The sequence below is a fragment of the Chaetodon auriga genome, chromosome 2 (assembly GCF_051107435.1).
Source record: "Chaetodon auriga isolate fChaAug3 chromosome 2, fChaAug3.hap1, whole genome shotgun sequence".
Lineage (NCBI taxonomy): Eukaryota > Metazoa > Chordata > Actinopteri > Chaetodontiformes > Chaetodontidae > Chaetodon > Chaetodon auriga.
In genome coordinates, this window is record NC_135075.1 from 23,450,712 (window position 1) to 23,466,371 (window position 15,660).

At 43.1% G+C, this 15,660-nt stretch overlaps 1 protein-coding gene across 2 annotated transcripts; it reads right to left on the bottom strand.

The window, feature by feature from the left end:
* Positions 1–347: 347 nt before the first annotated feature.
* On the bottom strand, positions 348–10,071 carry tspan2a (tetraspanin 2a). Of its 2 annotated transcripts, XM_076741777.1 has the most exons (9): positions 9,601–9,968; positions 6,285–6,387; positions 2,872–2,969; positions 2,184–2,258; positions 2,000–2,092; positions 1,842–1,913; positions 1,579–1,662; positions 1,395–1,463; positions 348–1,246 (listed from the first exon to the last, which is right to left on the bottom strand). In XM_076741777.1, the coding sequence occupies exons 1-8, from the start codon at positions 9,667–9,669 to the stop codon at positions 1,398–1,400; spliced, it is 660 nt and encodes a 219-aa protein (XP_076597892.1). In that variant the 5' UTR covers positions 9,670–9,968; the 3' UTR covers positions 348–1,246; positions 1,395–1,397. The 2 variants fall into 2 exon arrangements, with proteins under 2 accessions (XP_076597892.1, XP_076597881.1); XM_076741766.1 differs by having other exon boundaries at positions 348–1,463; positions 9,601–10,071.
* Positions 10,072–15,660: the final 5,589 nt, after the last annotated feature.

Here is a 15,660-nt window from a genome sequence, read left to right on the forward strand (position 1 = left end):
GTCTGCAGCAATGTTGAAGCGTTTCTATTTGTGTCTGAGCAGTGAGTCAGTTGGTCAGTGGGCCTCCTGTGGGATGATTTTGTTAAACCAGTTTGACACTGTTTCAGGAATCAGTGGGTCTACATGTAACAGCATCATTGCTCATCTCTGGTTTTAGCGCCGTGCTGCCGTTTCATGTCAACGAGCCTGCACACACTCAGAGCTCTGACGCGTTCAGGAACCTCACCGACCACAAAACTGACACTGACGAGGCCGCTCGTCTTCTTCCTCTGACACCTCACAAGAAGCAAACGGATGATTCACGCACTTCAAAGGCGGGAAAACAGAAACACAGTCAAACAAGAAGATAAAAGCACCCAGTATTTTTTCTTTTATTACGGTTAACAGTGTGACATAAACTATATTATTCTATAATTCACATCTTATTGGCACACCAACAAAATTTACATCCAAAATAACTCACACAAAATGCAAAAACTAGCTCACTGTTACAGTTCACACGTGCTCCAGAGGAGCTCAAGACGCTGTGTTACTCATGACCTTTTAGACGAATTTGGAGATTCACAGAGTGGCAGTTTATCATCAGACCTTTCCGAACCCTTTGGGCTGGTGTCACGTCTACGCTTCCTCTGTTGTGCTTTAAAGTCGAAACACTTTGAGAGTGGCGGCTGGGAGCGAGCACAGTCATTATGTACATCATCAAATCAGAAGGATAGCACAGCAGCTGGAGGCTCGTCTGTGGGACTAAAATAGGCACGTGATGCTTTGCAAAGGTAGACGAGTCCTCAAAACATTGAAGCACACAAAGTATGACTGGCGTAAGGACTAGAAATGACACAAGAAGGGCACAAAGGACGTTAACAGCAAGTGCATAAAATAGGCGGCCGTATTTACAGGAATCCTCCTCGGTCACAACATTCCTGTGTCAAAGAAGGCTTCATGTGCTGCGGTGGGGCTGCAGGGCAGCACCGTCGCCTCTGTGGAGCAGCAGCGACCAAACAAAACGCCGTTAAACCCCAGGAATGTCACAGAGCTGCGCCAAAAAGCCGAGCGTGTGTTATGGAGGAGAGCGGAGAAATAAACTTTCAGCGCTGGTGGAGTTTGAGGGGAAGGTGTGAAGATAATGATCCAGCGTATCGTGTTGAATCTGGCCCGCGGACAACTGGGATGACTGGGACAACTGGGATGTATTGTACTCTCTCTCTCTCTCTCTGTGCTATTCAGTGAACCTCCCCACCAGATCAATCTGGACGATGAGAAATGACATTGAAATGTAACTTTGGCGTCTCCCTTCTTATGCGTATGATTATGAAGGGAGCGGTGAAGGTGTGGTGGGCTGGCTGGTGGTGGTGGTGGTGGTGGTGGGGGGGGGGGGCGGAGGGGGGTGAACTCACCGTCTATATAACCTCCCTGTTGTTCCTGATGGCACAACACAGAACCATACTGAAGATCATGCCTATGATCTGCAATCAGACACACGTTGGGACACGTTAGGACGTTCGTGTGAAGCAGCACCACCCAGTATAATCACTATTTTGGGTCTGTGAAGTTGAAATTCAAGGTTTTGTTCACTCTCACCATCACTCCTGCGACACCGATCCCAACGTATCCAATGATATGAAGCTTCTCGTTGAAGAAGGCTGTGATTGCAGTGAGGCAGTCCTGAAAAACAACAAAACGCATTTTTCTTGTTAATTGCAGGTACTGTGCAGGGAATTATTCTGCATAAATCAATGATTCGTGACTGATGCAACACTTTACAAGCAGGTCTTGTCATCTTAAAACAGCGGCACACTGCCACCATGTGGGCATAACGTGCTATAGCAGGCATGAGGGTTCACCTGGGTGTCCTCGGCCACCTCTGCACAAAGTGTGCTCGACACGTCTGATGTGGAGCCTCCGCAGCAGTTCAGCTGTGAACGTAAAGAGCAAAGAGGACGAAATTAATCGTGACAAACCGAGCGAGGAGGCAGCTGAGCTCAAGCCGTGTTTCACTCACAGTTCTGTGGTAAATGAAGGCGATTGCAGTGCCGTTTGAATTGGAGACGTCAGCGATGGAGCTGCTGTAAAACTTTTGGACCTCCTCAACAATCTGTTAATGATAAAAGACGACAAACGAACAGTGAATTTAAACGACATTTCACTCAAATTAAATCGCTTCTGTTGTCACTTAGGCGTCGTACCTGTTCCTTGTTTATGAAGCCAAACACGCCGGCAGCAATCTCTGCTCCAAAGATGATCAGAAGGCAGGCAAAGAACTGCAGAACACAGAAGAGGCTTATTCAGAAGGTGACACTTCATGTTACAGGTCAGTTGTTTCATAATAATTTCCTCATACTAAAATCCAAAATTGACCTCAGAAAATAAAGCAAACAGTCCCGGAGATTATTTTGTCAGTTTTCTAATAATTTCCTGTGAAAGGCCTGAATATAATTTGGTGCTACTTCACTTATTCAGCAGGAAAAACATGAATGTTGTTGAAAGGAAAAAAGCACCATTTGCACCAAAGTAAATATTCATCCATTATTCTTTCATTTTTAGAAACTTTATCCTACAAATTTGTTAAATTCTACGTTTTTCTGCAGACAAATTTCAGATTGCTTTCCCCCGCTGTGCACTGAATGAAAGACTCCTGCTTACCCTCGCAATTACTTAGAATTAATTAATTGGAAGTACACCAATTAAACTCCATTTCCCTTGTAATTAGCACCAAATTAACAATTGATCTTTCTAGGAGACTTGAGGGGAATCAGTAGGCAATTATTTAGAAATCACAGACCTGTAAAAAGACGGCGTTCCCATCAGAAATTCAGAGGGGTTGTGTCATATGTAGTATAAAACAGTTCATCTTTGAAATGCACTTCAACCCACCGATGCAAGAAGACACTGAGACTCCCGAACAGCCCCGAAACAACCAAAGAACCCAACGATCATCATCAGCCCTCCAGCACCGAGAAGGATGTACACAGCTGAGGAGAGAAAAGGAGGAAACATGAGCACTTTACTGTGTTACTCTGTCGAAATAATCAACAATCCTCCAATCGTGTGATGCTCGTGATGCAGGAATTTTTAGTCTAAATATTCAGAGAGACGACTATAATCTAAACAGTGTGTTAACGCTCTGTCGCATGACTGCAGTTCACAGCTTCCTCTGAGGATGGCAGCACGACCGAGCTGCTTTCACCTCTTTGCTGAAGCAGAATTTATAAAAAGGGCTGTTGTTGTTGTTGTTGTGTTTCACTACCGGCGGAGAAGTGTAGGTGGAAACTCTCTGAGTGGCCTAAAACCTCTGAATCGCCTCCCACAATTCAGTCTGATTATCAGCCTCCTCCTGCAGTCCAGCCGCTCGTGAATTTTAAAGCTTTGAGTCGAGATGAAAGAAGTCTGAAACACAAAGGGAATCGCTGACACTGGCTCTTTCTCTCGTTTGGCTTCCTACTCAAAATAGTACTTCTTTGTCACTTTGCCTCCCCTTCATGAGCGACACATGAGCACGTTTAAACTGTCAGATTAGAATCGGTGTATAAACTGTGTCCTGGCGTCGGTGTGAAGTTATTAATGTGCAGGAACGCACTGGAGATGGATCAGTGCTCGCTCATAGAGTCCAGAAAGTGCTGAAAATATCTTCAGCGGCCATCTGTCCGTCCCTGTCAGGGCTGACTCTGTCCTGCTGGACATCCCACCCATTTCTACATGTCTGCAATGTGAGTTAAAGCTGATGTAGAGTCTGTCGAGTTTATTGAGAAACAAGGCTTCTCTTTTGTAATACATCAGTAATATTTCCAATCACTCAGACTCTGCGCATCCACGGTCCTGTAGGGTAAAGCAGTAAAACAGATGCCATCTGTCCGGCAAGAAGACAAATCAAATTTTCAAGGTTTGATTACTGCAGAATCAGACTACATCCTCCGCCATCCCAGCTCCCCGCGAGCCTGGATGTCATCCCCTCCCCTGCTCCCAGCCCTAACTACCGAGCCCTTTACACTGTAACCATACACCGGCCCGGTCCCCGAGGTCCATGCTAAGGGTCTAATCAGTGACACAGACAGCAACCGCCGCAGCAATTTAATTAATCCACATGGGGGGATGGCAAGCTGTTGTTTTCCTGCTGGCGAACAAAAGGGAAGGTAAAGATGAGATGAACAGAGCGCTGGAAGCTTTGAAGCAAAGAGAGTTAGCAATGGAAAATAAAATGGGCCAAGACAGCTTCTACTGTACACAAAGTGTCCTTGCAGAGCTGATCTGGCCGGTGATGCTTTCCATCACCTGATGGCTGATTTTACTCTGCACTGTTTCTCTGCAGCACTTCCTCTCAGCGAACCTGGTGCTTGTTAACGCTGCAGCTTGTACATCTTCCACACATCTTAAGCCCGTCTCTTAAGCTGCTCTCTGTCTGGATCTTGTATCTATATTCACATGATGGCTGTTTACACGCTGGCACAGGGAGCAACAAAGGTGACAGAGTGGAAAGTGATTCATCCGGGGGGAATGCTGCCACTTTGCCTTGTTATAGTATCACACTCTGTTTGGTCCCTTGGCTGGAGGTGAATGTGAGACGCGATGCGCCACCAGCTCGCGATGATATTTATATTGTTGCCAAGGCGCCTCTGTATGATTGATCCTCTGCGGGACCTTTCGGTTATTTACATAAATTGACAACTTCGCACTCAGTAATCTTCTGCAGTCTGTCGTTGCCTGACAATGGCAACGCTGGGGAAGTTTATCAGATTACTGATGCATTAATGAGCGAGCTGCTGTGGCTGGTGATGTACTGTCAGGCAGTTTAATCGAAGAAAAAGATGCAGCGTGTGTTGTAAGATGCTCCTATCTGTCGCATGTGAAATCTTACTCTGCAGAGTAACCACAAACGTAAAGGCAGTGGAGGGAAACGGACACTCTTTGCAGCTGAAATGTGGATTGAGGTACACAGTAAGGTATGTGAGTGGTGATTTGTGTGGCAGCTTTGGACGAGCTCTGTGACATTTGCATGTCAAATGAAGCCAAACTGGGGAAAAATTATCTCACCTGCAGAAGTTTGAATAAACAGGTAACTGTGAGGGCAGAAGCATATTTTAGCTGTGTGTAGTTCTGTGTATTTAGCTGCGCATGACAGCATTAAAGTCCAGCTTACATTGTGTGTTTTGTATTTACTGTTGTGTTTTTAGGCTGCAATCTTGTAATTCTGCACATTTGCACAAGCTGCTGCATGAAGCAGCTTTTTTCTTTCAACAAGGACGTACTGCACGCTACAGCATTAAGACTGCTCCTAAAGGAGTCTTCAGGATAGACTCCCGTCACCTGCCCCACCCAACCTGCTGTCCACGCCCCGAGAGAGGCAGCCAGCTCCATGAAAGCACAGCAGAGAGCTGATGAAGTGAAGTCACCATTTTAGGTCATGGTCTAAACGGGAGTAACAAGAATAGGCTTCATTCTGATCATCCGCTCCTACGCAGAGCGAGCCAGAGAGAGAGAGGGCCTATTGTATGAGTACTGCGACGCTACTACACACTGAAGGGTGTTTGTCTGGCCTACTGTACCTTTTAATCACATGCTGTGTGTTTTATTCGGAGCTCTGAAAAGGAAATCTACATTCAACGTCGATCAAAAAGCCGCCGGAGTGCAAAACGCTGCGACCTTATAAAGTATTTCTGCAATGATTAGAGGCTGTTCATTAATCCGTTAGAGGCCCTGGCCCATCTGTCACTGTTCGAGCATCTCTGATCGATCAGTTTGTTTTGTTCCAGCAAAAGGAAAATCAAATCAATATCTGAAAACATGAGCAATTCTCCCCGTAACCCATGAGCCCGAGCGCTGCCACTAATGGTGCATCAGTGATCATTTGTCCACTTTCACTTCCCCATGTGTCACATGAGGATATAAATGATGGTTAAAGTCACTTAGAAAAGTGATTTCCACCGGATGTTGTAAAGAGGAAGTGATGAAACATCGTGATGCATTGAGGGAAAATCTGCCAGTGAGGCGTTCATTACTGCTCAGCAACACCTGCGGCCCCGAAAGTTAAACTGGCAGCAGGGAATCCCCCGAGATGCTAGGGTTTGCTAAGTGATCATTACAGTGCAGCACAAAACCCGAAGCTATCATGCATGAAATCTGGTACTGCTCTGGTACATTTTTCACCTAAATTAGATTTATTTTCTAGCCCAAAACTGTGTATTATCTCTAGAAAAATGGAGTCTTGGAGCATCTTTCCGGCTCACATTTGATGCTTGTTTTGCTATCTTTTATGATGCGTACGGTGAGGTGTGGGTGGGGGCTGCACGTACCTATGAAGAAGGTGTCAGGGGCGCCTTCGCCTGTCAGTAGCTCCACTGTTTCTGGGTCAAACCTGAGCCAAAGTCCCACAGCCAGCACCAACAGGCCCGACAGCTGAGGGATGATCAATCATATCGTCAATATTCAGGTCACAAGTCCACATTTTGACAGAATAACAGCACGATCTTTCAGCCTCTGTGAAATGTGGTTCCTGAGTGGATGAGTCTGCCCTGAAATCACCTCCCAGCTAAACGCTGAGGCCCATCATGTGCTTTTGTTTCCTTTGGCTGTTCTGTCGATTAACATTCTCCGGCTGGTGCTCTTGTCTTTGTCTCATCACTGAAGTAGCTCTTGATGCTCACTGCCCCTTTTTTTTCTTCTGCTTATTCTGAACAAACTTTTCCCAGAAATGTTGATGCATCACCTCTTGAGTAACGAACAGTTTTAGACGGATCGCGAGCTGCAGATGTCACCAAAAGAACACTTTTTGTCTGTGTATGAGACTAAATTTCATGTATAACCTTGTTTTTAGTCTTCATGGGCAGAAGTCTATCCTAAGTTGACAAACACAGTATCAGGTGTGGTGTGTCTGATGGCTTTGTCATTGAGAGATCACTGGTCCCGGGGCAGCATGAACAGAAATAAACCGATCGATTGAAACCAGGTGTCACCCTGAGAATGTTAATACACCAGAGTGGCATCATTTGGCACTCTGCCTAAGTTGTACTGTGTATTTCTGTACAATGTTAAAGAATAATTAGACTTGTCACAAGTTTTATGTACAACCCAGATTCTAATTCTTTTACGGTGTTCCTGAGTCCATGTACTAATCTCCTTTATTGAATCATGTGTTCACAAAGTGGTGAACCTCACTCCATCCTCGCTTGTGAACCACTGAGCCTTTCCAGGATGCCCCTCTCATACCTGATCATGATACTATCAGCTGTTACCAATGAGCCTGTTTACCTGTGGAATGATCCAAACAGGTGTTTTTGGAACATTCCACATCTTTCCCAGTTTTTAGTTGCTCCTGAACCAACTTGTTTGAAACGTGTTGCTGCATCAAATTCAGAATAAGCAGATTTTTTACAAAAATCAATGAAGCCGATGAAGTAAAACATTAGATATATTGTCTTTGTAGTGTTTTCAGTTGAGTTAAAAAGGATTATCAAGTTATCACGTTCTGTTTTATTGATGTTTTACACAGTGTCTCAACTTTTTTGGAATCAGGGTTGTGTGACAAAGTTTAGTTTTACATCATTTTACACAATAAATCCAGCTGTGAACAAATAATTAACAGGTTGTAAACAACCCACGCTTCTTTCTGTCTTTGTCTTATACATCTGATGTGATATCTCAATCTTTAAACCTTTAACAGTGAATTTACATTTTTAAAATAGCAAATTCTGGGAAAAAAAACTCTGATAAAGGTCGTCTGTCTCGTCTCTGATTGGAAAACGAAAACCTGAACACTGTAACAGCATCTCCTGTTTCCATACCGATCATCACAATAAACGGCAGCATCATAGCATCAGTGGTCCATCTCCCATGGTGCATTTCAGCCACAGGCTGTGCCAGCCTCACAGTGCCTTGGTGATGTAACTCACACTGGCATTGGCTGCTTGTTTGGCTCTGCACCCCAAAATGACAGCGTACTGTACGCCCCTTTTGGCTCCGGCCACAACAGCTCTGCTTTCAGTCCTGAAACTCCTAAACAAAGAGGCCGCTGTCTGGGTGACACAAGTGATCGTCTTACAGAGCACAGATGAGTCAATTCAGCCATTTAAATCCATATATACTGTATCATGTAGCAGTAAAACATGAGCATGACAACTGCAAGAGCCCGTAGCTGCGTCCAGAGCCGAAACACTCAGTCCATTCATTGATAAAATCAATTCATTTTTTCAAGCTAGGATGCCAAACATGACCAATGTCCAGCTTGTCGGTGATGAGGATGTGTTGATATTCGTGACAGTGATTTAATCTCTTTCGGTTTGGAGCTCCTTTTCAGAAAAAGGAAACAGTTTGAAGACATCACCTCTGGCTTCAGGAAACTCTACAGTGTCACTATTTTCACACATTTTATTAACCAGAGAAATAAAAATACATGTATGCAAATCCTGCAGTCTGAAGTGGGAGCATAAACAGCTGAATTTGGCACCGATGCTGTTCTCTAGTGGCTCTCAGCCTGGGAGTCAGGACCCCGGTGGGTTGCAGAACAAATCGTGAGATGATTAACTGAGCAGGAAAGCAAGAAAAAACACATTTCTGCGACACAAACCTACTTTTTCAGACTCCTTTCATGGATTATTGAACTTCTTTGGGGCTCTTAAATGATTCAAATACAACAATCTGAAAAACTGAACAGGTTGCACAACATCACACGTAAACACAGCTTTGCCTAAGAGGTAACAACCCAAAACTTTTGCTTACACCGTGTTTACCAAATGTGCATTCCCCTCATCTATGCAGAGACCTGACAGACGCCAGATGATAAGTCACTGCACAGAAAATCGAAAGTGAACCTGCAGTAGCCGGAGCCACAGGAAACCTTATCCCAGCAGATCTAATGTAGCATAACGGACCAAAACAAACCCCCTTGCACGATGTGGTCAAAACAGATTAACCCTGTCTGTAATAAACACGCTACACACTCCCAGGGCTGCAGCAGGGAAGTCACAGCACAATGCCAAACCATGGGAGAGGGTCTGAACAGTGGGTGTGTTTGGAAAGTAGCCTCTCACTGCAGCTCTGATGTTCGTGCTGCAGGGTGGCCACAGTGCATCACTCACTGTACAAATCATGGGGGTGTTAAAGGGTTTAGTGGCTTACAGGCTCTCAATTGATCTACTCATTAATTATTAAGAACGTTTCATAGATAGACAAGACTTGAAGAGCTGTAATGAGGTATTAGCGCCGTGTGATGGATTTCAATGAAAAGAAGGTGACTGATAACAGACAGCAGGAGTGGTTGGAGGATTTAGAGAGTCAGAGGAGTTTGCACCGAGCAGGTGGATGGAGGCAATCTGCAGGATTAACTCCCGTGTTCTCCGCTGTGAGAGGAGAGCAGGTTAATTAAAAACCATATCTAACAATGTTAATAGGCGGTCTGTTAACCTGCAGTGTGTTGGACATGTCAGCACTCCACTAAGGCAGCTTCTCCACATGCAAACAAAGCTTGACGAGCACTGAACATGAGTATGATAAACACCTAACGCCTCCTCTGACAAAAGATCCAAACGCTGACCAGGCTCAAAACATTGGAGTGATTTTATAAAAATAGCATCAGCGTCGTTTCCACGCAACGCGCCGCTGAAGCGGACTTACCCAGAAGATGAAGTTGAAAACGAAAAGCAGATATTTCACGCATTTCATCCCGCCCTGCACTTTGCTCATGATGCCGCCCGCTTCGTCTCGATCTAAACGCTGTGATTTGTTTTGTTTTTTTGTTTTTTTTTGCAGATCCTCGCTTCTCCTACTTGGACATCAACCATGTAATGATGCTGATGACCTGCTCCGCTACATCCCAACATGCGCACAAGCTGCACGGGGCTGGCCGCCGAGCGCCGCCCATCCGCGTGCGCGCCGAAGTCCCCGAGGTGGTCTTCGGGGACCAGCGCGCGAGGGAGCCTCTCAGGATGTCACCCGGTAACATCAAGGGAACAGGTGCATTTCGGGATGTCGTGTCGCTGCGTGGGGTTTGGCACGGCGGTAATGATGTCATCTCAAAGGTAAAAATCCCCGAGCAAAAATCACATTTTGTCCAATGAAGCTCATTTGAAAAGAAAATGAGCTGGTAGATATGAATAAAGACTGAATTATATAACAATCTGTGTGGGTGGGAGATGTGAATCTGGTGTAGAAAGCTGCCATCTGTTTGCAGTTCCTATTTTTTGTGCCACTTTGGAGTAAATATAATGAATTCAACCCTCCTGAGGGTCTTTGTAGGACTGAGCGATACATTTTAAACCACCTAAATAAATCTTCCCATTAGCTTCACTTTGACCTCTTACACCTCCATGACTTTTGCATTAGAGGCTTATCAACTCTGTGATCGGTCTACCTCTCACAGAGACGCTTTAAACTTGCATGTCATCCTACACCCTGCCTCTGGTATCACTGTTTATTGTGGAAATATGGCAGCTTGTGTACAGTGTTAACTTAAACCAGTGACCTGAGATAAGTCACTGTGCCACGGCCTTAGTCTGGATTTTACAAATACTGAAGGACCTATAGTTCCCCCACAACTCCAGAAGAGTTTTACCAGACTGTAAATAAAGTCTGCATATGCTTTAATCATTTAAAAAAAGAAAAAATATCAGTGAGCTGTTTAATTGTGTTGTCTGTTTAATGTCAAAGCCTTCATTCATGGTCCCCAGAGGACGGATCCTGATGACTTTGATGATCCTGCCACCGTGAGTTTTAACTTTTGTAGTCTTGTGTGAAATGTCTCAACAGCTATTGAAAATATTGCCATAGTGTCGTCATCAGGTCAAAATTCCACTTTATCCAGTTTCTCAGTTTAAGACCTGCAAAACTCCCATCAGCCTCAGCTGGACTTTGTGTTTACTGCTGCTGAGAGGATGTCAGCATGCTAATATGCTAAAATAACATGGTGAACATGGCAAGCATTATACCTGCTTAACAGCAGCATGTTAGCACCGTCAGTGTGAGCATGTTAGATGGAGATGTTAGCATTTAGCTCAAAGCCTCATGGAGCTGCGAGCACGGCTGCAGACTCGAGAGAATGACATGTAATGATGTGAGTTCTCAAGACATGCAAATGAATTAGTGTTAAATTGAAATGATTATGTTGTTTTGGATAATTTGGATCTTGGATGAGTAATCACCAAACAAGATAAAAATATTGTCTTTCAGGACTTAAGAGTTATAGCCTTTTCTTTGGTGTCGCAGTGAAAATCTATACAGTACTTGCTTCTGTATATGTGTTTAAATACAAATTATGCTTGGTGTCTCATAGGAGGACAGATTTATTAATTTGCTTAATAACTATTTGTATGGGTTGAGCTTGTATGCATGCAGAGTATTCTGCTGCTGCTGCTGCTGCTGCTGCTTTGCACTCTTAACATAAGCCAGTTCCTGTGAATGTGAAGAGCGCATGTGGAGCGTCACCAAAGCTCTTCTGTGTCTTCTCTGCGGGCCAGAGGGGGTCAGCTCGGGTTCACCCGCTCTGACAGTCGAGCGTCTCATGTTTGTGCTGCCTTTGTTTGCTGCACCGCTGTGGGAGGGAAACAGCGACCCCCTGTTTGCCTGCCAGAGTATCTGTGAGGATCAGTCCGGGTGGATCATGAGACACATCACATCACTGCCTACCTCCTCTATTTATCAGATGACATCCATCACAAGAGTCAGCAAAAATATAATAGGATCCATTTATAGCACTGGTTGCATTGCTCCCTCTTTTGATAGATAGATAGATAGATAGATAGATAGATAGATCGAGCACCCTGTTGAATTCCAGATGATTAATAGTTTTCATGTAACCCTGAATAAGCTCACTGGACTGCATCAATGTTAATCTAATATTGCGTTGGTCATCCAATCCTGTCATGAATTTAGAGCTGTAATTATCACTGTGGAAGTACACCCAAACTGAAACCATATCCTCGGGGTATAATGGAGTCAAAATCCCATTATCCCTCCGCAGCCGCCCTCTCCTCACCCTCCTCTGCTGTGCTTGATATGTAAATCTGGTGCCATAATGTAACCGGATCTCCATATGGTGCATATGTGAGTCATCCTTCAGGCACATCAGAGGTGAAGAAATGAGCACTTTGGTGATACCAAACATATTTTTTGAGTATAATGCTTTCATGAAGACAGGCCTTGCACATCAGTTAATTATGAATAACTAGCCTTTAAAATATTGTTTGAAATCATCGTGGTACACTCTCATGAAATGCAGGGCCTGTAAGTAATGCATGTGGTCTTCACAGTGTGTTTCAACAGAGACCACACAGAGTGGAAACCCTAGAAATCACCAGGCTGGACAGACGCTCTCAAGTATTATAGGTCCCGTCAATGTCTCCATCTAGTGGACAGACAGGAGTGCAGCTAGTCTGTCAGCTGTGCATTGTTGACACCAGTTTACATATATGAACAAAATTGCTTTTTTCTGGATTCATGGGTACTGCTGTCACTTCTTCCCCTGACAATAAAATTTGCATGCTTTTACGTGTATTATTGTTATTATTGTTGTTGCTGTTTTTATTATTATTAAGAATATTATCATTAATATTATTATTATTATTATCGGGAGTTTTCAACCATCGACCTCTTTGAAAGGTCAGTGTATTTTAGGTCAAGAATCATGTGGAATTAATTCTTGTTGATTGATTTCTACATTCATAACTTTATCTTCCACGAAAAATTATTGTTGTTGTTACTTTTGTTATCATTAAAAGTTAAGTAAATCTAAAGGTACTCACTTGTTTGTTTGTTTGTTTGTTTGTTTGTTTGTTTGTTTTTGTTTCAAATATTACAGTAACACAAAGCCATATTCTTTCTCTGTAAATTTACAGTCACGTGATCAGTACTTTGCTTACAGAAAAATCAGATAGCCTCATGTCAAACATACCTGCTTCCTAGAGACTAAACCTATTTTCTCACGTGATGATAAGATATCTTATCTGTATTAATATTAGATATTAGACTGTTTAAAGGTGTTTTTGTGATCATAATGTCTTTGTCTCCATGCAATTGTCTGTATTTTTCAACCCAAGCTGCGTTTATGTGCATTGGCTACACCTCCTATTAAGACGGTCGAAGAGCGAGGCCTTTTGTCCGAGTTGATCACGTTAACTTGAACTCAGCACAACGCATGCGCACAGTACAGTCACTAACTAGCCTTTAGCTTTCAGCTAAGCTAGCGCCCTCCACAATGCTTGATACGTTGTCTTTTTCGTAAGGTAAGTAACGATTCTCTTTGTTGCTTTGTGAAACAACGTAAAGAATCGGTCGTTTTCAACTTTATAACTTTACTCATCATAATGGTCGACCGAAAGTTTTATTGTGACACCTGATCCTGTTTTATTTGAACACCTGTTCTCACCTCTGGCCTCTAGAGGGCAGTGTTGTGTTTTCTTTGGAGGCTGCGCTTTGGATCAATGCCTGAGCTTGAGGTCAACAAACTGCAGCAGTAACCGAAACAAGTTGGCTCTGACAAATCGTATTTACTGTTGACAGGTAGACATCTCAAGTGGGAATACTTATCTTAAAAAAAGGCCATTTTCCCAGAAACATAATCTCAAGCAGCCTCTTTGTTTCTGTTTCCACTTTACCTCCAAGCTCTGTGCACTGACATCAGACGTCTTAAATGTCAGCTGTGACACAAAAATTGGGCTCTGAGCCTTAAAAAACAAAATCACCACTGATACTGACTTCATGCTTCCTGAGCAATTTGTTGTGCGCTGATGGCACTGAAATGTCACTGCCAAAACAAAGAAAATGGCAAGCTACGATATTATCAACCAGAGCCTGATGAATCATATACAATCTTATTTATGTTAATGTACCCCCCCTCCCCCCTTTTGCTTTATATCTCCTGTAGAATGGAGAGCAGGAGAAAAACACGAAGCAAAGCCAAAACACCAAATTACTGGCAGTAAAATGAAGCCATATGGGTTTTCTCTCTTTTTTCCATGCAGGCCAAAAAATGAGATTTCTTCCCGTGTCAAGGGGTTATCCAGTCTTTGCTTACCATCCATACAACAAAGCTCATAAAGCACACAGTGCATGTATGGGAGTGTTTAATAAATAACAATATCAACAACAACATTGGAACAAACGCTTTGCTTCAATCAGACCTGGGTCAAATTGTATTTCCAAAAATTGTGGGTTGCGTCAGTCCACTCAGAGTGAGTGTTATGTGCTATAGAAAAATACTATAATTAGCATGATTGTGCTCTGATGCTAAAAGTGTTCGGGGCTTGTTGCTCTGTCTCTGCTAGTTTAAGGTGAATGACAGGTTTAAGCCCTTTCTGCCTTGAATAAAATCATGTGCTTTCTTAAACGCCATTGCTGCAGTTCAGTGTGGAAGTCCCCTAAATGTCACCAGAGGTCATCAGATGTGAGGCTCAAATGAAGCCTGCTGCAGAAGCTGAGAAAGTAGACTCTATATGAGAAAATCTACACTGTGCATGGCCCCAGTGCTGCTTTTAATTTCCTTCCCCAGCAGTTAATCAAAATGGAAAGTCAGAGAGCTGAAACTAATTTCCTCTCAATAACAGTTTTCCCAATCACCTGTGGCCACGTGAGGCAGATCTTATGAGGTAACTGCATCAAGCTTTTGGTGAGGCTTCGGTTTAGCTGTGGTTCAGGTGAACCTGGGCGTATATTTATCAAACGGCTCTAAAAATAAAAATCTACAGAGCCCTCGAAAAGTGGGATTTTTATTCTGACATTATTTTGCATTGCATCGCAGTAAACTGAGAAAGGCTGAGCTGTGTTAATCCTCCACTTTTACCAATACTTTCCAACTAAACATGTCTTTCTACTTAAAAATGAGCTTCTTTTAAGGGTCTCTTCATGTGTAAAAGAGTTAGAGTTAGAGACAGATGACGGCAGCAGCACAGAAACAGACGTGAGGGCAAAAATCCTCATGTTTTATCATTGGCCATGATGAATAACTTGTTAGCTGAAGTGATGGAGATAATTCAGAGCAGGGTCATCTTCGCCCACTGTTTGCACTAGATTTCAAGGTTTGATCAGATGTAACACCACTTTATTTTTATTTTTCACTTTCTTTAGCAGAGCAGACAGTGAGTCTACAGCTGGCTTTGGTTGACGGCGTGATGCGAAATTCTTCTTATCATATGATTTTTCTGCTTGACCTTGTACACCAGCAGCAGATTTTCTTTCCTGCTTCAGTTTGATCTTCTTGTTGTTTTCATTGTCACAAATTTCCCATTATTTCATCCATATTTAAGCCTTATTTATCTATTATGAATATATTACATTGTTCTGATTTCACATGGTAAATGCGACTGGAGATATGGAGGATTTCACACATATATAATTAAATAAAAAATTAAGTATTTGCTTCTGCAGACTAACAAATAATTTATACAACAAAGAAGCCCAAAAACTCTTGTCTCAATCTAAACATACATGTGATCACTTAAGACTTGCTGCTAAAGTTTGCTCTGACATTAAACTGTAAGCAGGAACAAGTCTCTTGATGGACGTGTCTCATTCTTCAGTAGAGAACTACATTTCCCCAAAGCTGGTTTGTAGTTCTGCACTGATTCAGCATCGCGCTCTCGTGATGTTGCCAGAATCATGATGGAGACTTCATTAAAAAAAAATGAATCAACATCAGATATTGTCTTATTTCATTCTATGCATTTCTTTCTTCCTTGTCAAAAC

Bases quoted from the DNA above. Each gene is read 5' to 3' on its own strand.
- tspan2a (XM_076741766.1), bottom strand. From the start codon at position 9,669: ATGAGCAAAGTGCAGGGCGGGATGAAATGCGTGAAATATCTGCTTTTC. The intron at 2,093-2,183 runs GTACGACGCCTA...TATCATTAACAG, and splicing joins GCTTCATAAACAAGGAACAG to ATTGTTGAGGAGGTCCAAAA. The intron at 1,663-1,841 runs GTGAACCCTCAT...GTTGTTTTTCAG, and splicing joins AGGTGGCCGAGGACACCCAG to GACTGCCTCACTGCAATCAC.